Source organism: Brachypodium distachyon, chromosome 1 (genome assembly GCF_000005505.3).
Source record: "Brachypodium distachyon strain Bd21 chromosome 1, Brachypodium_distachyon_v3.0, whole genome shotgun sequence".
NCBI lineage: Eukaryota > Viridiplantae > Streptophyta > Magnoliopsida > Poales > Poaceae > Brachypodium > Brachypodium distachyon.
Window position 1 is genome coordinate 52,880,949 of NC_016131.3, and position 20,268 is coordinate 52,901,216.

General features: G+C 40.6%; 1 protein-coding gene across 2 annotated transcripts; it reads left to right on the plus strand.

Annotated features, from left to right (window-relative positions):
* Window positions 1-991: 991 nt before the first annotated feature.
* LOC100835136 (probable Xaa-Pro aminopeptidase P) lies at window positions 992-13,053 on the plus strand. 2 transcript variants are annotated; one of them, XR_002961637.1, is made up of 14 exons: window positions 992-1,368; window positions 2,231-2,356; window positions 2,452-2,571; window positions 3,356-3,631; window positions 4,363-4,535; window positions 6,661-6,933; window positions 7,495-7,646; window positions 8,220-8,410; window positions 8,563-8,671; window positions 8,796-8,950; window positions 9,070-9,162; window positions 11,165-11,452; window positions 12,148-12,228; window positions 12,632-12,673. XR_002961637.1 is itself a non-coding variant. In XM_003557353.4 (13 exons), the coding sequence occupies exons 1-13, from the start codon at window positions 1,066-1,068 to the stop codon at window positions 12,692-12,694; spliced, it is 2,115 nt and encodes a 704-aa protein (XP_003557401.1). In that variant the 5' UTR covers window positions 994-1,065; the 3' UTR covers window positions 12,695-13,053. The 2 variants fall into 2 exon arrangements, 1 of the variants encoding a protein (XP_003557401.1); XM_003557353.4 differs by lacking the exon at window positions 11,165-11,452 and having other exon boundaries at window positions 994-1,368; window positions 12,632-13,053.
* Window positions 13,054-20,268: the final 7,215 nt, after the last annotated feature.

The following is a 20,268-nucleotide window of genomic DNA, read 5'->3' on the forward strand; positions in this document are numbered from 1 at the left end:
CTTTCTCCGTCCAACAAAAGATGTCTAAAATTTGTCAAAATTTGGATGTATCTAGACATAACTTAGTGTATAGATGCATTCAAATTTAGTCAAAGTTAAGACATCCTTTGTTGGACAAAGGAAGTATGCACTTTCTTTTAACAAAAATCATGTATGCATCTAGACGAGCAACCCAAAATTAAACGACAACCACTTATAGTTCAACCGGGGTATCCTGCAGGCACAATTTTGTAGATGTAATTAACTGGCGACTTGGAACTGCACCAGAAATCAGCAGACTATGCAATCTCTTCGGTTAGATACTCCTTAACCATGCGTCCTTGAAAACAAAAAAGGATGATAGTCTGCCATATGAGCATGTAGCATTTTATTTGTATGATGATGCAATATCAATGATGTATGTTTTTTATTCAAATTTCATTGATAATTATTCGGACGAACGGATTGGATAGTTTGACATGAACAAATTAAACCAACTAGCAGATCTGCCACTATGTGTTGGAAAATATCATAATTTCTAGGAATTAACAGGACACATATTTCACAATAATGAAATGATGCAAATAAACTTTCCATAAACTTTAGGCCAGCAGGTAAAACACTCCTAGCAATGCAGGACAACCTAATATGGCAAACACGGACAATTGGCATGACACAAAAATAGTTCTGATATAAACTGGACTATATGCCAAGTTCTCTCACGGATGTTGTATGAGGTACGTTAATATAGTCGTTCCACAGTAGCAGGCCGACTAGACATAGGTTTGGTGCAGATTCGATGCAGGCTGTCAGTGCGGTGCAAAGCAAGACACCAAAGTCATGAGAGCAGAGCAACGAGCGGCCATCCAGTTGTGCTATCCAAAAGTACTATTGCCGTCCCGTGCAGCGGGGTTTTACCCATATCCGTTCCAAATTTGTTCGGTCTAACTGCTGCAGAGAAAACAGCCAAACGAAAAAAAAGCCTTACTGCGGGTCACCACACAAAACTCTCCACAAAACAAGTGTTCTATCATCTCTGCTCCCTTATCTCTCTCCCTCCCTCGTTCCCTCCACGCGGCCGCGCCCATGGCGATCGAAGCCGCGCGCCTCTCCCCTTCACTCGCCGCCGCCGCCTTCCTCGGCCGCCGGGCTCTCCCAGCTACCCATTTCACCCGCCGCCTACCGCTCCTCCTCCTTTCCCGCGCCAGCGCTTCCTCCTCCGGCGGGGACGGCCGCGCCGTTGCCCTCCCCTCTTCGGAGCTCCGCAAGCGCCGCAGCTCGGCATCCGCCACCGGAGAGGACAGTAAGCTGGGAGCGATCCGCCGGCTCTTCGTGCGGCCGGACATCGCTATCGACGCCTACATCGTCCCCTCGCAGGACGCCCACCAGGTTTCTCCTAAATGCTACTCCCTGATCCTAAATTCTTGACTCAAATTTGCCCAATTATGAATGTATCTATTCTTAAAAAGCGTCTAGATACATGTAATATTTCAACAACAATTTAGGATCGGAGGGAGTAGAAATAAAATGATGTAATTTTGCCTAATTTGGTTTTGCCCACAACGGTGAAATGTTGCGCTAGTGGTGACTGGTGACATAAGAAGTAGCAATAGACTAATTGTTGTGCAAACTCCGCGCCACTCATGCACTTTAACCTACTGCTCCCGGCATGATGATCCTCACTTGCCAGTTGTCACAGCACATTTCTGTAGTCACTCGGAGCGAACAGTTTGTCGCTGTATGTGTGGTGTTAATCATGCACAAGTCCTAGGAGAGCTCCAAATCCTTTTGTTCATGTGCAGATTGGTGACTATTACCGAGTATTGACCTATAGAATTGAAAATTTGAAATATATAGTGAGCAAACATTTGATATGATATATCAGGCATGCTGGTAATGGTCTGTTGATTGCTTTTAATATGATGGCCGTTATAGGAATAGGCATCAGCTCGAGATATCATTGTTATACATGTGCACAATGCACATGTATAATGTATTTGATACACCCAGCGCGTTACCTAAATAAGCCATCTCCATAGTGTGTGAAACCAGGACGTCATTGAGCCATAGTCGTAGGAAATCATGATCAGTGCAATACACATAAGAGCATATGTTGCATAGCGTCCCCATTGTTTGGTGAATTGGTGGGGTTAATACTGTTGTCTATTGCTCAAAAAATTGTTAATTTATTCTTGTATCTGTGAAGCTGCCTGCTCCCTGAATCTGGTTTTTTTCGTTAACTTTTATTTAGAGTGAATTCATTGCGGAATGCTTCATGAGACGTACCTACCTGACTGGGTTTACTGGTAGTGCTGGTACAGCTGTGGTCACCAAAAATAATGCTGCGTTTTGGACCGATGGCCGGTATTTTCTCCAGGTATTTCATTCCGATAGTGCAAATTAATTTCTTAGCACATACTCATATGATGCTAATGTGGTTAACCTTTCATGTTTTGTTTTTCTGTTGAGCAGGCCGAGAAGGAATTGAGCCATGAGTGGACACTCATGCGGAGTGGAAATCATGGTGTTCCAACCACTATTGAGTGGTTGAATGATGTCTTACCATCTGGTTGCCGAATTGGTATTGACCCGGTGAGCTTTTGTTTTGCTTTGTGTTGCATGAGAATTTACATAAGTTGTCACTGAACTTACCTTACAAAATAAATACTTTTGTTAGTATGCTTTATATCGTGCTCATTGATGATGCTATGCAGCAGTTGTTTGTTTGATTTTAGAGGCTTCTTCGTGCTGTTTTTGGAGCTAAAATTCTTACTTGGCCATTTCATTAGAAAGTGATACATGGATGTCATAAGGGAACTATGAATTGCTGGAACTGCCATATCATATCCTGAATTTAATCTTATTTGCTTCATAGCACACTGCCATGTAACAGTAATCTTAAGATTTATGATCTGGTCTTCTTCTTTCATTGTAATTTTTTGTAGTCATGATACCTCAGGTTCTGGATTTACAAGCCATCCGTCTTTCGTTGTATTATTTTTTGTATTCATGATACCTTCAGGTTCTGGATTTACATGTCTTTGTAATATGTAACAGGTACCATTAAAGAAGTCATAAGTTAACTTCTGAAACAGAAATTTACGGTAGTATTTAGTTAATTACATATCTACAAAGTCTTCTTCTTTCCTCTTACTCGTTAAAATTTACATTCTTCTGCGGATTTGTGTGGCCTTCTTACTTAGTTACTCACAAAAGACACTATGCTGAAAAATGGGCTAGGTATTAGGCTTTTTCATGTTATATTCTTTTTGTTATTATTCCCCATTGGTTACGTCATACATTGCTGGTTCTTTCAATTGTTTTTTTTTGTTTCTTTAGCCTAATCTTTAATCCTTTGTTTGCTTGAAGGATGCAGTTTCTTTTCTCATTTGACGCTGCTGAGGAATTGAAGGATGCTATTGCCAACAAGAATCATGAGTTAATTATGATTAGTGATTTTAACCTTGTTGATGAGATATGGGGAGAATCAAGGCCAGAGCCCCCAAAAGAACCTGTTAGGGTGCATGACATCAAATATGCTGGTATTGATGTGCCATCAAAATTGTCTTATGTTAGATCAGAGCTTGCTGAAAATGGGTGCGAATCTGTGGTTATTTCAATGCTTGATGAAATTGCCTGGTTGTTGAACATGGTGAGATTTTGGTTTTCAACATTACTTTGACATGGTTTTTTGCATAGGAGTGTCCTGCAGTTTAAGCAAACACATTACGCATGTATGAAGTGCTGTACCTGACACTCTGCATGTTCTTCTTACCTTGTCTGTAGGAATTTTCTTCAAATCTTTTGAATAATAAATGTCTGTTGTGACTTGTGAGCAGTCACTTATTCCTGAAATCCTTGATTTAACAGCATTACATACTTATATAGTGTAACAACAATGCAATTCTTATTTTTAAATGTTATATTTTATTTGTATTTAGTACTCCCTCCGATCCTAAATTATTGTCGAAATATTACATGTATCTAGACGTTTTTTAAGAATAGATACATCCATATTTGGACAAATTTGAGTCAAGAATTTAGGATCAGAGGGAGTACTTTCCAGTCGACTGATCTACTTACCATTTACCACTTATAGTACTTTATTCTTGGAACTAACATTTATATATATATTTTGTGTTGATTGTTATAGTTTGCATGATAATCTTTACTATTCTGTTAAATTTTTTGAGAATCATTAGCAAATTTTGGAGGTCGTTAAATCTTTAAAAGGAAAGTTTTATGATGTGTTAGCACGTAGCAAATTTGTGGCAAATAAGCAGTATGATGGATTTTGCACTTCTTCAACCCTGTTAATCATTCTCCCATCTAGTTTAATATACTTTCTATGAAACTCATGGTACGCACCACATTTGAGTGCAGAGAGGAAGTGACGTTCCACATTCACCTGTGTTCTATAGTTACTTGATTGTGGAGATGAGCACTGCTACCTTATTCGTAGATAGAAACAAAGTATCTGAAGATGTTCTGGAGCACCTCGAGAAGGCTGGAGTAACACTAAAACCATACAATGCAATTTTATCCTCTGTAGAAAGGTATATTTTACAGAATTATTTTCTGTAATATATGAATTAGGATATGCAGTATTTATTCTCTGTAATTTAGTACTCCCTCCGATCCTAAATTGTTGTCGAAATATTACATGCATGTAGACTTTTTTTAAGAATAGATACATCCATATTTGGACAAATTTGAGTCAAGAATTTAGGATCAGAGGGAGTATTAATGAACCTTTTTAGTTTCAAATGTGATTTAACTAGGTTTGTTAATCAGCTGTTTCTGATCTTTGTGCAACATCATGGATCTCATTAATCTAACCAATTCGTGTTTCATCTATGTGAAATTCGATAAAAAAAAGTTTTTCTACAGCATCTCAAGGTCAGTGGAAGTGTATTCAAGATCTTCTATCACTAACTGCAAAACCCTGAATCAAACTTGGACCAAGATTTTTTGTTTTCTATAAAGGCCTCTAATAATGTTAATGGAATGTGTATTTGTGAGCTTCATAGTTTTCCCCTTGTTTTCTACCAGTTGAGTGCACACGTCTTTGATATTACCTGTCTCAGGAAAACAATCTTAAGTTGTAGAGAAGACCAGTACTTGGTTCTGCCCCGGGTTACCTGAGATATATGTTTGGTCAATTAAACAAATACTGATTTGACAGCATCTTCAAAACGTTGGATGGGTTTATGTTCACCAAAACACATGCTTGCATGCTTCCTGATTTTGATCTCGATGGCATTATCTTGTTTTATGATTTGACTTCTGTGGGAACGACATGTTTTGCTTTGGCAGTTGATTACGTCAAATATTAGTTCTGGCCAAACAGACATATATTTTTGAAGATTTGACTATCATTAGTTGTAAGTTTATAGTTCACCATCCAACTCCCCTGTGAAATACATTCCTGCCCTGGGGCTGAGTGGAGTTTCTCCCGAACACATTAATTTGGTAAGATGTAAAAATAAGATAGAAGACTTGTTTATATATGAGTTCCAAATCATGTAAATAATAATGTGGAAAAGTAACAATTGTATTGTGGTATTGCACATATGTCACACCTACTGGATGTGGACGGGTTATTATTTAAATCGTTGAACATGTGTTTGAGATGCACACAGGGCCGTCTCCAGGAATTGGAGGCCTTGGAGCGAAATTGAAAATTTTGTTCTAAAATTGGGACAACTTCATGTAACTAAATCATAAGCATCATTTACTTATATAACTTCACGATTATAATATGCCTCATTTCACACAACATCTAAAAATATAGTAGAAACGTAATGGTAACATATTAGTACTGGAGCAACAAACTGACCTCATGTTCTACTGAAAAGCATCATTGGTGTAGTGTCTTTTGAAATGAAAGTAAGATTTCAACAACTTCTTTCCGCAGAAGCAACAGTCACCAGATTGGTTACCAAAATTCTGTATGCAATCATAGTATTATGATATAAGGGTGCTCCTTCAAAAACTTTAGAATATCAAGAGGACCCATAGATTCTTTCAGTAGATAAATTAACTATGACCAAACCTGAATATGAACAAAAAATAGAAGAGATAAGCAGCGCCTGGAGATCACATATCAACGCAGCAACTCAGCAAGCCAACTAGCGAGGGCAGAGAGATCAGAGAAGATGGCCACGGACTGAGGGCACCAAGCAATCAAGTGAATCAACGAGATCACGAGACGTGCGCACGGTCTGGACGAGCAGCAGGGGGCAGCCTGGTAGGGCGATTCCTCGATTAAGATCGCCTCGGGAGGAGCCGTGGAGGCAGCGCGCCGTGCGAGTCAAAATCGAGGCAACGGAGAAGACGAGCAGTCGGCCGTCCGTGCGTGATTAGCGCCTTTTTTCTGATTAATACCATAACTACCTATAGGTTGGGAGGCCCCACGATTTTGGGGGCCCTGAGCGATCGTGCACCTCGCGCATGCCCTTCGACGGGCCTGGATGCACATGCTATAATTGGTTATCATAGCATGCAAACTTCTTTTGTACTTTGATCTCACTGAGTTGTTTGTCTGCTGAAGGCAAAGCTGAAAATTATAAGTATATAATTATGAATGGCCAATCCCCGAATCTTTTATTCCTCTGCGGTTACCTCTTCTGTGTTCCATCATATTCTCATCTGAATTCTGAGATGATTTTCCTTGTCTAGATTGGCAGAGAAGGGTGCAAAGCTGTGGTTGGATTCTTCAAGTGTGAATGCCGCCATAGCTAGTGTATTTAGATCTAGTTGTGACAGATACAGGAAAAAGACAGGAAAGACAGGGAGACAAATAGGAAAAGACACATCTTCAGATGAGCTAACCTCCAAAAGCCATGTTCAGAATGGTGCATTAAATGGTCTGTACAAAGTTTCACCAGTGACCCTTGCCAAATCTATTAAAAATAATGCAGAAATCAGAGGAATGAAGAACTCGCACCTAAGGTATCACTTCAACATACTTATGAATTTATGGTTTTATTCTGTTGAAAAACTAAACACCAATTTCACTGAAATCTAAAATAAAAGTATACTGAAGGCAGCCTAGGTTCAGCCACAATTTACGAATAAAATTTGAACTTATGGTAGTGAAACATATGCATGAGCTATTATACTGTAGCACGAACACAAACAAGGTTCCACAGATTTATTAGCTTCTTAATATTAATAAATGGGATATTTATGTTTGTAGCCTATCACAGTAATCACTTCGTTTTGTTTTTGCCTTTGCACTTACTCCCTCCGATCCTTAAAAAGTGTCGCCCATTTTAGTGTACAAAATGGGCGACACTTTTATGGATCGGAGGGCGTACAAATTAAATTCTATAATTATTTGTCCATGAAGATGCAGAAGCATCATGACCTTCAGTACTGTAGATGTTCTTCACTTTTTTCTCCTAAATGTGACCTTAAAAGAAATATTTGTTTTTATTTTCAGCACACACCATCTTTTTTTCTATCACCTCTTCTGTTCAATTTCAGACCATTTGATCAATAAATTTGCAGAGATGCTGCCGCTTTAGCAGAATTCTGGTGCTGGCTAGAGGAGGAAGTTCGTAAAACTGTGGCTCTTACAGAAGTTCAAGTTGCAGAAAAGCTTCTTGAATTTCGGCAAAAGCAAGATGGCTTTATAGAGACAAGCTTTGACACTATAAGTGGTATGTTTCTACATTATGCATGAATAGTAAAATCGTATCGGGTTGCTCATCTAATTTGTTGACTCTTATATGCTATTGTGATATTTCCTTGTGATTTCTTTGGTATGTCTGGATACATTGTATCAAAAGGAGGCTTTAGAAACCTAACTGTGCTTGTCTGAGGCCCTGTTGATGACAGGATGCTGGGTGGGGTGGGATGTGGTATTCTTTTTCTGTTGATGGTGCCCTCTTGGGTACTTGAATGTGTCTGAATTCACCCATCTTTAACCTATTTCAAGAAAGTTGCTTTTCTCTTTTGTGTTGTATCAAGGACTGCTATGTTGGCTGTACACACTACACACAGTAGTTTATAAACATGTTTTTATGTACTCTGGGCCTTTAGTACGATATAAATGTTGGGGTATGGTGTATATTTGGCTTGATTGTCATGCTGAAAGGGATGAAAGGAAACATTTTGTTCTCGTTGACATTCTGCCATCTCTGCCAGTCTGCCAAAGTTTATGATGTGCCCTGTGCACTGTCCAGAGACCTAAGTTCTTGACTTTTTAACCATTAACTGTTTTGTACATGCAGGTTATGGTGCAAATGGTGCTATAATACACTACAGACCAACTCCAGATAGCTGCAGCTCTGTTGGAAGCGACAATCTCTTTTTGTTAGATAGTGGTGCTCAATATATTGATGGAACGACTGACATAACAAGGACAGTTCATTTTGGTGAGCCTTCCCAGAGGCAGAAGGAATGCTTCACCAGGGTTTTGCAGGTGCTTCATTTCTTTTAGACTACACATATCCGTAACAGTGACTTGTTATAACTTGTTGTGTTTTTGTACTGGAGTAGTAGAATAGTTCTTCTGACACTCAGTTTCCTTGTTATTCATACCTTATGCAATGTCATGAAGTTTTGTTGGTACAGGGCCATATAGCTCTCGACCAGGCAGTATTTCCAGAGAGAACTCCTGGCTTTGTGCTAGATGTTCTGGCACGCTCGTCTCTCTGGAAAATTGGACTTGATTATAGACATGGTACCTTTTCTAAGCACTCAAAACTCTTATCTCTGAATCATCCATATACTAACTTGTGCTTAGGCTGGTCTTATAAGTTATGGAATGGAATTTAAATTGTTCCTCATGTTTGTCCTTGTTTCAGGCACAGGTCATGGAGTTGGAGCTGCACTTAATGTCCACGAGGGCCCACAGAGCATAAGCTATCGATATGGAAATTTGACAGCTTTACAAAAAGGCATGATTGTCAGCAATGAACCTGGTTATTATGAAGACAATTCATTTGGCATCCGAATAGAGGTTGGTTTTTCTATTCTGTGGTCTTGTCAATCTTTGACATTTTTTAGACTAGATTGTACACTTGAGTTTGTGCTGGAAGTAGTCATTTATCTCACTTTTTTTCCTTCTGAATCTTGCAGAATCTAGTTCTGGTGAAGGAGGTTAATTTAGCAAATTCTTTTGGTGGCATTTCATACCTTGGGTTTGAGAAACTCACTTTTGTTCCAATTCAGGTACCCATGCATTTTATTAGTTTCCATGTTTCTATTGATGAAAATTAGCAATAGTTATAACAATGAAACGAAGGAAATTACACATGCGTTTAATCCCAATTGAAACTCATTTGCTGCCCTTGCTTTTTGGAGTTACACTTTGTCATTATTCTGTTAATTTTCTTTATTCATTTGTCGCTGCCATCAATTTCTGGTCATTACCATCCGTTCTGCAGTTCGATGTAAATTAGCATTTATCTCTCTCCCTCTCCCTTGTACGACCTTCTCTCCTAGCCCAAATTGTTGATTGCCGCCGCTGTTTCTGTTCAGGCATCCTCCGGTAGGGAAGAGAGATCTTTTTCCTCCCAACCTAGGCTGCTAATCCCTGAGCCAGCCACTGCCTTAGGTTCTCTCAAGTCTCAAACCCTCAAGATCTAGCTTGTAATCTTCTGGCAGTTTTTTTTTTGTTCTTGGTTCTTGATCCAGATCTGTTATTGTTTACACACAATCAGAATACTCCAATCATCCCACTATCACGTTTGGGATTACTAGCAAAAATCAAGATTCAATTTCATCAAGACATTTAGATTTTTACAAGAAGCAGAGCAGTAAGGAGCGCGAGCTTCAATGGCTGCAGAGGTCCCTGCTGCAAGGTGTGCGTGTGCAAACAAGCTGGCCAATATGGGGTAAGCAGACGAAATGGATTGAGTGGTTGGAGGACAACCACAGGTGGGGAACAACGAATGGTTAATGAAGAAGTTTAAGGAGAAGACAGGGTACTTAGTCGAGCTAGCCCCGGAGGTTCACAATCTTGTGTCAAGCGGACGAGGAAGGGGACAATGCTGGAGGTTCTTGCCAGGAGATCCTGGATCACCGACATCAGTGGAGTACATCCAGATGTAGAGCGCCGACTGACAGCCTCATTTGGTGCTGGTGCACAGACGGCTAATACTCCAAATCTTACTAAGCCTTTTGTCCCAAGCAAGTTGGGGTAGACTAGATATGAAACCCAAACAGAAGTTTGTGGAAAATAAAAGTAAACACAAAAACAAAGAAAAAAAAATCAAGGTTCAGGCACATGGATTGCGGATTTCCATGCAGCCCTGTCGGAAGCCAGATCTCTGGACACATTCCAGCCTTTTAGGTCCCTTTTAACTGCCTCCACCCATGTTAACTTAGGTCGCCCTCTACCCCTCTTTGCATTATCAAAGCCATTTAAAATCCCACTGTTAACTGGTGCTTCTGGTGGCCTCCGTTGGACATGCCCAAACCACCTAAGTCTGTTTTGTACAAGTTTTTCTTCAATTGGTGCCATCCCTACCCTATCACGAATCACCTCGTTTCTTATCTGGTCTCTTCTTGTGTGACCACACATCCACCTTAGCATACGCATCTCTGCAACACTCATTTGTTGGATGTGTTGTCTTTTAGTGGGCCAACATTCTGCTCCATAAAGCATGGCAGGTCTGACGGCCATCCTATAGAACTTACCTTTTAGCTTTTGTGGGACATTCTTGTCACACAAGATTCCAGACGCTTGCTGCCACTTCATCCACCCTGTCTTGATCCTGTGGCTAACATCCTCATCGATACCCCCATTGCTTTGTAGCATTGAACCCAAGTATCGAAAGGTGTCCCTCTTAGGCATTATTTGCCCTCCTAGACTAACCTATCCGTCATCGCACCTAGAGCTACTAAAGTCACACTACATATACTCGGTCTTAGTCCTACTAAGTCTAAACCCCTTGGATTCCAAGGTTTGTCTCCACAGCTCCAGCTTCCTACTGACGCCCACCCTACTCTCATCTACTAGAACCACATCATCAGCAAAGAGCATACACCAGGGAATATCTCCTTGTATATCCTTAGTGACCTCGTCTGTCACCAAGTCAAAAATGTATGGGCTCAAGGCCGACCCTTGATGTAGTCCTATCGTAATTGGAAATGGATCAGTCTCACCACTTCCTGCGTGAACACTTGTCACAACATTAGAGTACATATCTTTGATGACATCCTGTTTCAGGGCGCAAAAAAAAAAGACATCCTGTTTCAGGGGAGCATTGTCTCAGTCCTCGAAGCCCAACTGGAAGACTCAGGCCCCTCCCAAGCTCTCCTGGATCTGATCAACGGTTGCCCTCTAGCCACTGGAGACGAGTTTGCTTGCTGGTGGCAATCAGCAGTCGACTCCACCCCTTTCTCACAGTAAAAAGGCTTATCCTCGCTTATAATGCTCACTGTGGTGGATCAAGAAGCACTGAAGCAGCATGATAGTTCCATCTTCATTGGCGAGAGGCCAGAGGTCCCCACACTGGTAGACTTCGACACTATCCATGCTTCTATGCTTCTATGCAGCAGAACTGGGGCATCCATAATTCAGGAGTTGCTTCCTGCTGTGGTTAGCGCTTAGGGCATGGTGTTCATGGGTTATAACTGCCTATTAATGCGCCTGCAAATTACTTTTTCTATGTATCAATGCATCGAGGCACAATGCTTCTGTGTTTTCTCGAAAAGAAAAAAGATAGGGCTAGGTTATGAGTCAGTTTTGCCAAAAGAACTGACGAGTGTGGTCAGTAAAATTCGCTAACAGATGGTAATGACTTGAAATTGATAGCAATTGCAAAAACAAGAAAATCAACAGAAGAGTGGCAAACTTACAATTACCTGAAAAGTGGGCAGCAGGCAAGTTTTTATCAGAAGTAACGGCATGTGTGTAACTTTCCCATGAAATAATAGTCTAATTTGAATAGTTGGTAATCAAGTTTAGAATAAGCTATTTTAGAAGTGCAACATTAACAAATCCCCCCAGCAGTATTTAATTGATGGTGACTTGCATGTACGGTCTCTGTCCCATTGATGCGGAGTCCCAAGCTTGGAGCTTTTGCTGCGTCTACTGATCATGTTTGAGTTGTACCTGCTGATAGCTGCTGGTTATTATTGTTCACTTTAAACTTATTGTTATTATGCATGAAGTTCCTGATTATTTTCTTATAAATTGTGTAATCTCAGAGCAATCTTATTGACTTATCCTTGCTATCCCCTTCGGAGATCAATTGGGTCAATGAATACCATGAACAAGTCTGGGAAAAGGTGAGCTCTGCAATTCTGCATACTTGAGACAAATTTGTTTATAAACCTGGTTGTGGTTGAGATTTGAATGTGGTGCATGACCAAAAAATTGTGTGTTCTCATACGTATATGCATTTTTTTGGGTAAGACGTATATGCACTTACATCTTGCAATCTCATAAAGGAGCTATTGTTGGATGTTTAACTAACAAATATTTATGGCAGCATGCCTACACCTGTGTTTACTGTCCGTACTATAGTTATTTTAGGTATTATAATCGTGTATATGTCCATCAAAGGATTTCATATATGAATGGTTTTTCGTTGCACGCTGTTTGAAACAATAAGATTACCTTCCTGTGGTAACCAATGTCATCTTGTTAGCATAATTACCATGCTAAAGTATCAAACACAATCATTTGCAGGTTTCTCCTATGTTGAGTGGTGATCCTCGTGACTGGCTGTGGAAGAACACAAGACCTCTTTAGACATGCAAAATGGCGCGACATGACAATAGCTACAAAAGGTAGGGAGTCAGTAGATATTCACTGCGTGGAAAAGATGGTGGCAGGGTCATTTGTTGAACGTGATTTATATGATACCCGGTCAGTTTAGCGCAATATTCAAAGGGGTGAAACGTTTTGCATGTGTTGCCATTTGTTAATGATTAGCACGACAATTCAATTGTCCACCATGAGTCCATGACGATTCAATTGTTTCCTGGGATCTTAATTCCTCTATGGTGCGGGTAATAGATGGTTGGTTGTACAAACTCATGCGGAATATTTTGTATGATGACATTTTTTAGAAATATATGTAAATTGCACAGGGTTGTTTCCGGGATTCCTACCAACTTGATCATGTCACTAGCTTGTACCTTTTCTTTCTTTGCACAAATGTGGCATACATGTTTCTTTAAGTAGAGAAGAGGCCATGATAGTAAAATATACTCACTCTGATTTGTATAAGAGTCTACAAATTCAAGTCACTTATTTTGGGACGGAGGGAGTATTAAGATAACACACGAGGGATGCACAAAGGAGGGGGGACGACCCCCAGAGAAAAGGACACAAGGACCAAACTAAGAACCAAGACTAGAGCAAAACCTAAACAACGACCAACTCAAGGTGGTGTTTATTTTCCAGGACGTAAAGCCAGTCAAGCACAGCTAACCGAAGAGCTTCTTTCAGCCTAAACGTAATCTCATGTTTGAAATTCTCGAGCCACTGGCAAACCGTGGCTGGACAAATTAAAGATGAGGTTATTGCTTTGCTTCCAGATGTGCCAAGCAGCACAGATGAAAATCATCATAAAGCAGGGCCTACCAAAAGCACCCCTAGAAATCAAAACTCTGTTCTTGATATCAGGCAACAGATCCCAGGATAGGCTGATTTTGCTCCAGCAGCGAGCACTGAAAGAACATTGAAATAGCAAAGTGTCTGCAGTCCTCCAAGGAAGCAGAAGGGCAAAGTCTACAGGAAGAGTTATTGGATCTATTACAAGCCTTATCCACCATATCATACGTGTTCAGCCTTCCATTGAGCGGCAGCCAAGCAAAGACTTTAAGTTTTGGAACACAATGACTCTTCCAAATCCAGCTTAAGACCTTATCCGATTGCAGATCAGCAAAATAAGCCTTGTAGAAACTCAGAAGGGCCAACAGGGAGATTCCACGAGTCACAATCGGAAGACAACAAAGGGGTCGATCGGATGATGTCAAGGAAAGAAGCCCTAAACCGGGTATAGGTTAGGAAAAAAAATTCTTAAATAGGCAGCCCCAAGGAATTTCCACCGAGTGAGGTAAAAAGATAGCGGCAGATTTGACAGAAACACGAAGCAAATTACCAGATTCTTGAATCGAGTGGAGTAACTAGTATAGGATTATAGCATGAGATATTGAGATATGCATCGGATGCATCAGAGGCCTAGAAGTAGGATGCATCGGGAACGTCATGCGAAAACAAAACAAAGCACATTGTGTCCTGTACTTTATGTCTACCATATGAAATGCCGAACAGCTGAAGGAGGATGGGGAGCCAAAGCCAAGACAATCATGGATGCCGGGCAAACTCTAGCTATAAGTAATTAAGATGTCAAGTGTTTGTCCATGTAAAACGCCTGACTACCTCCTCACTCGTTGATACTCTCCCAAATGGGAAGTTGCCAGCGAAGCCCGGGCAGTTGCCAAGGAAGTTGTACCATCTTGGCTCGTGTATTTTCCAGATGACATGTGTGACTTGGTTCATCTTCTTGATAAAGAACCAAAACATTAATAAAATTCTCCTTTACCCCCTGAATAAACACCTCCCTGTAGTAAAACATAGTATTTGTTAAAATTTTATCCTGCCTTCGACTCAAATTTTGAATTCAGATTTTGCACTTGTTTTTCTCGGTACAACTGGTAACAGGTGAAGAACGCAAACAAACAAATAATTAAAAAATATTCCTGTGTAATGGTGGCTACTCATGACCGCATAAATACTGTTGGGTTCGAATAACCCACAAACATAGTACAACATAAACTTTCATCCATAGCTCAACATCGGCTCCCACCGTCCTCAGGATATGACTTTGAGATCAGTGTCAATTAATTAACTTACCATTAGAGTATTGATTAATTAGTCTAGTAAAACAAAAGGTACTACTACTTTTACGATGCGACCATCTGGCATCTCTCATTCTCTCTCTACCTCTTGCATGTGAGTGCTTTTGCCATGAGTGCTGACATCTTTTTATGCATGTGCCGGTACCTCTTTTCCCCACCATTTTTCTTCTGCTCATGACACAAGTGCATAGTCAATGTTTAGGCTCGTTTGTAAGTACACCCGATACACGACAAATACCGTATCAATTTTATAGTACGCGAAGTACATGACTGATACAACAAAGATACATGGCATGCACATTAACAGTTTTTAAGTATCTCGTCAATACCAAGACTGTGTACTTCAACTCGTAACAGTACATCACGTACCAGGAAAAATCACAGTACAAACATTTGTCAAAACTTAGTGCATCAAGCAAATCACGGTATGAAGATCGCAAAGAAAAGTTAACAATCAATAGCTACCTAAAACACCAAGAAACAAATAACCATAGATCAAACGAATTTCAGATAGCCCATACTCTCGGTTCAAAGAAAACCACGAGATCCAAAATCAAATGAACATGATCCATTATCGTACCACGGATAATATTCAATGAACAAGATCGTTCATGGTATCAGCCATGGTATCAAGATCCCTCTCAATTTGAAGAAACGAGTAGATGCACTCGAACCGATGTCAAACTCGCCTCAAACTTGTTCAGATCCACGTATGCCGGCATCGCAACGCCAGTGGCTGAGCCTGCGCCGAGAGAAAGCCTGCGCCGATGCGCAGAGATTACCTGGATGGCATAGGGATTAAGAAAAAAGAGTAGACACATGCTTCGCAAAGACATAAGGGTAGACACCGTGAGCGGTACCGAGAGATTTGGCGTCCATACTTCATCGAAGCACACAGAAACCCCTCTGTAATAAGAAAAAGACATGCGAATTCCACAGCCAGCTTTTTAAAAATTCGTCCATTATAAAAATCCAGCATACCACAAAATGTATGTGCATATTATTCATTTCTTCTCGTGCCAACCTACTACTACTTTTGTCTCAAAATAAATGACTTAGATTGTATAGATTCTTATACAAATTCACATCGCTTATTTTGAGACGTGAGAGCAGTATAAAAGGTCACCGCTCATCTTGCGGCCCACAGAAGGGCTTCACCGCTTGAGGCACTTGGAGATGGCGTCAGATGACTAGTCGGCTTCGCCATCGGTGCCATGCCTGCTACTGCTTCCTCCTCATGATATATATCCAGCTCCCTTTCATTCCATTTGAGTTCCCAGACCTTGATCTGTTTGGGCATAAGTTCACGCTCGCCGAGATATCATTGCTTCAAACTAGGGCTGAAAATGGAACATAAATAGTCAGAATTAAGCAAGTTTTTTTCCTTCAAAAAAGGGATCTCCCCGCCCTGAGCAAAACAAGTACAGACAATCTACTAATCTAGACATGCCAAAACAAGAGCAGATCTCATCAAGGTGGTCGAAGGATGTGGGTTGATATGGCCGATAGCCGCGGCAACGTACTTGAACTGCTAGTTGATGAGAGTGGGCTAAAACCGGAAAATTCCTATGAAACGGAAATGTAAATCATGTTTCCGGAAGTGTTCCAATAGAAATCGTTCTTCGGTTTTCCACACAACAAGAACTCTGTCTCCGTTTTTGTACTTTTTTTTATGTTTCCCTTTTTGTTTCCTGGAAAGGACGGAAAGTTTTCTTACCATTTTCACCCCTACTTGTAACTGGCTCGGACAAGCATGCAATCTCCGCACATGTGAGCTCGCGGTTCATGAAGAGTTTGTAGCTCTAGAGAGGAGAGGTTATTAATACTCTACATACTTTTTTTTTGGATCAAGGAGCACAAAGGGCCCCGATTTCATTAACGAAATCGAAGCTACAAGCAGTCTTTGGTGTTCAGAACAGGTTCAATGGTTCAGCAAAACGAAAACCAAAGGACCATAACTGAAGACATATATATTACAGTAGTTAAAACAAAGGCAAAACATGCCCAGACATCAGCAAACTTCAGGATAACAAGCATCTAACTGCAAGATCACACGTCGGTCAGGCGCCGATTGCTCAAGCCCCACCCAAACTTCTTAGATAAAACGTCAGACGCCACCATTTGCAACAGCTGTGCTCCTAGCTCGATCCTCCTCTTGACATCAGGCTTCTCCAGCCCCTCCCAATAAGTAATCCAGTAACAAATGTAAAAAACTAGATTAGAAGGATCTTTAGGACAACACTTTGAAAACAAGCTAAATTTCTTGCTTTACAAATCGCCCAACACAAAGCAGTTATACCAATAGCCATTAGTCTACAATTTTTCCCATTGAAACTCAAGATCCAACTAGCTATCTGCTGCATAGAAACTGGCACCTTGCTGATGTTAAAAGCACAGCACACCACGTTCCATAAGTACTTAGCAACAGGGCACGTTAAAAATTTGTGATCAATACTTTCAGTGCCTCCACAAAAGACAAACATTTCTACCTTTCCAGCCTCTATGCACTAGATTGTCAGTAGTAAGAATACTGTTACGTTCTACCAAATACTCTACATACATACAGGATTTCTCTTCTTGTGTATCACCGAAACATGAAGCAATTACTGAAATCTCCGGTCTAGTGAAGTTACAAGTGCAGGATCAGAGCTTCACGGACACTCACAAAAAGCCTAGAAAATAGGAATAGGATGCACTGAGAATTCGAGATGAAGATCAACAATCAGCAAACGCTCGCACACAGCATTCATTTGAAGATGTCTACCATATGAATTGTTAAAAGAGTTCGTACAACTTAGCAGGCAGAGTGAGTATGTGCCTTGCGGCTACCTTGCTGGAGATATATGTGTCCAAGACTTCGAAATCAGGGTTTTATCGTTATTTCTTGATGATTTTCAGTATCCCGGTAGGCCAAAACGTACCTGGGACTACCAAAAGCGTCCAACAGTTGATAGCAAAAGGTGTTTGGTCTTTCCGTGTCCTATCATCGAATCGTACCGGTGCCTCCAGACTCCAGCCTGGCCTGATCAAGACCGATCGATATCGAGCCGCTGGACATCGGGGCGTGCCGGCCTGACTGCTTCGCCCCCAGCCTGATCTCCATGGCGCCGCTGATCAAGATGGTGATGAGAAAAACGATTACGACCAAATGAAAGACGATGTTGTATAGATCGAGCAATTGAATGGCTGATTCACGACATGGTACAACAGAATTCCTATGATAGCCAAGGCCCAGGTATCTCTTTGTTTGTTTACCCAAGCAAGTGTCTTAGTCACATTATCTGCATTGCGAATGTGAAAAACAGTTGCAAGTTATAAAATGTGATATGATGTGAAACAAGGTATTTGGCTGATAATAGTACACACCTTTTTTCTCCTTTTGTCTGCGTCGTGCCCTCTTGTCGTGATCGTAGTAGCAATATGCATCTGTTTTGTTAAAGGCCGCCTGAGGGGGCCATACAACCACTGGCAATTGTGTTGGGCTTTGCCATCATTTTATTTGTCATTTTTTTCATCACCATCTTTGTCCCTTTCCTCATCACCATCTTTCTCCTTGTCTTTATGGCCATTTGTACTGTGAGGACCTGTATGCCATTTACACTCGCTCCCCACGTGACAAAATGTTTTCTATGATACATGAGAATCAGAGGTTAATCTGTAACATATGGATATTGGTTGAATTAATTACTAACTTGTAAATTCACCTCAGTCTGTACGAAGGGAACTTAAGGGAAAATGTAATCCTTATCCTGCATAGGAAATAATTGTTGCTTGTGCCCATATGAAGATGTTCAAGATAATGTGGGAATAGGATAGACATGCAAACCCAGAGCAAACAGAGTAGTAAATTCCCTAGATGCTTGACACTGTGTTCATTGTCGCTGGACACTGTGTCTAGTGTCGGCCATACCATCTACAAGTGGCCTGAACCACTGGTTTTCATAAACATAGTCGTTGTAAATGTACTTATTCTCCCGTGCTCCTAGGCGATGAAGAATTTGTTTAAGTATGCTTTCATCCAACATAAACGTATGAAGATCAGTCATAATACGATTTGTAATATGCAAAAAGAGAAATAGGTTGTCAGGTTCTTCAACTTGCGCATACATAAACATGGTTGGTGGTGTGGACGGGTCTATGCAACACATATTCTGCATCATTTGTGATGTCTTGGATAATCTAATAAGGAATACAAATTAATGGTTAGTTTGTGGTAGCAACGAACGAGCATATCATATAGTTGCAATGAACATTCAGCAAATCATTTGCAGACATCTCCATCTCTGAACTTGGCCTTGTTTCTTTGTGCCACCTTTGCTTCAAACCAATGTTGACCTCTATCCCGTGTTTCGCTATGTTGACGTAAATTTTCTCCCAATACCAGACATGCATTGCATCTGAAGAAAAAAATCATATATGTACCAAGACTTGTTATAAATCAACTTAATAACCGTTATGTTCTTACTTGGGGTAGAGATAGGTTGCCGCAAAGGTTCGTTTATTTCTTGGTCTTGTATTGCCTAATGCTTTCCATGAGGTGATTCAGTGTCAGGCTTGCCCAATTCACTTCTTTGATGTCATTGACATCCAATATCAGCTTTAAATAGCCACATCTCACACTTTCTTTGGTGGTTGGGCATATGTGCCGGCAGATGGCGCACAAAAGACATCTTTTGACGAATGTTCGTCAATACATCCTTTGTTTTGTTTAATTTGTTCGACGAGTCCCTAGAAATTTATTGTTGACCCTGTGGTATCTTTGTAAGCATTAAACAGTTCTTGCTGCTTCTTCCTTCGTTGAGCCTCAACCTGCTCATCTTTATGTGTTTCTTTTATATTTGGGGTCTCTCCCTCAGATGGTATGTCTTGTATGTGTACAACATTCGTTAACTCCATCCGTAGCTTAGATTTGTTGATGATGAATGCATCATCTTCAGCATTATAACAATAAGCCACTTGCACGCAGGTCTTCCGTAGCTTAGATTCGTTGATGGTGAGTGCATCATCTTCAACACTAACAATCCGCCACATGCACGCAGGTCTTCCGTCACTAGCGGATTGTGGCGGATAGAGTTAAAAGGATGTTGTACACATACAAGAACTACCATATGAGGCAGAGACCACATATATAAAAGAAACACATAAAGATGATCAGGTTGAGGCTCAACGAAGGAAGAAGCAACAAGAACTATTTAATGCTTACAAAGATACCACGGGGTCGACGATAACTTTCAAGGGACTCGTCAAACAAATTAAACAAAACAAAGGATGTACTAACGAACATTTTGTCACAAGATTTCTTTTGTGCGCCATCTGTCAGCATATATGCCCAACCACCAAAGCAAGTGTGAGCATTAACTATTTAAAGCTGATGTTGGATGTCATGACATCAAATAAGTGGATTGGGCAAGCCTGGTACTGAATCACCTAATGGAAAGCATTAGGCAATATAACAAA

Bases quoted from the DNA above. Each gene is read 5' to 3' on its own strand.
- LOC100835136 (XM_003557353.4), top strand. From the start codon at position 1,066: ATGGCGATCGAAGCCGCGCGCCTCTCCCCTTCACTCGCCGCCGCCGCC. The intron at 3,632-4,362 runs GTGAGATTTTGG...ATTTGAGTGCAG, and splicing joins TTGCCTGGTTGTTGAACATG to AGAGGAAGTGACGTTCCACA. The intron at 8,672-8,795 runs GTACCTTTTCTA...TCCTTGTTTCAG, and splicing joins TGGACTTGATTATAGACATG to GCACAGGTCATGGAGTTGGA.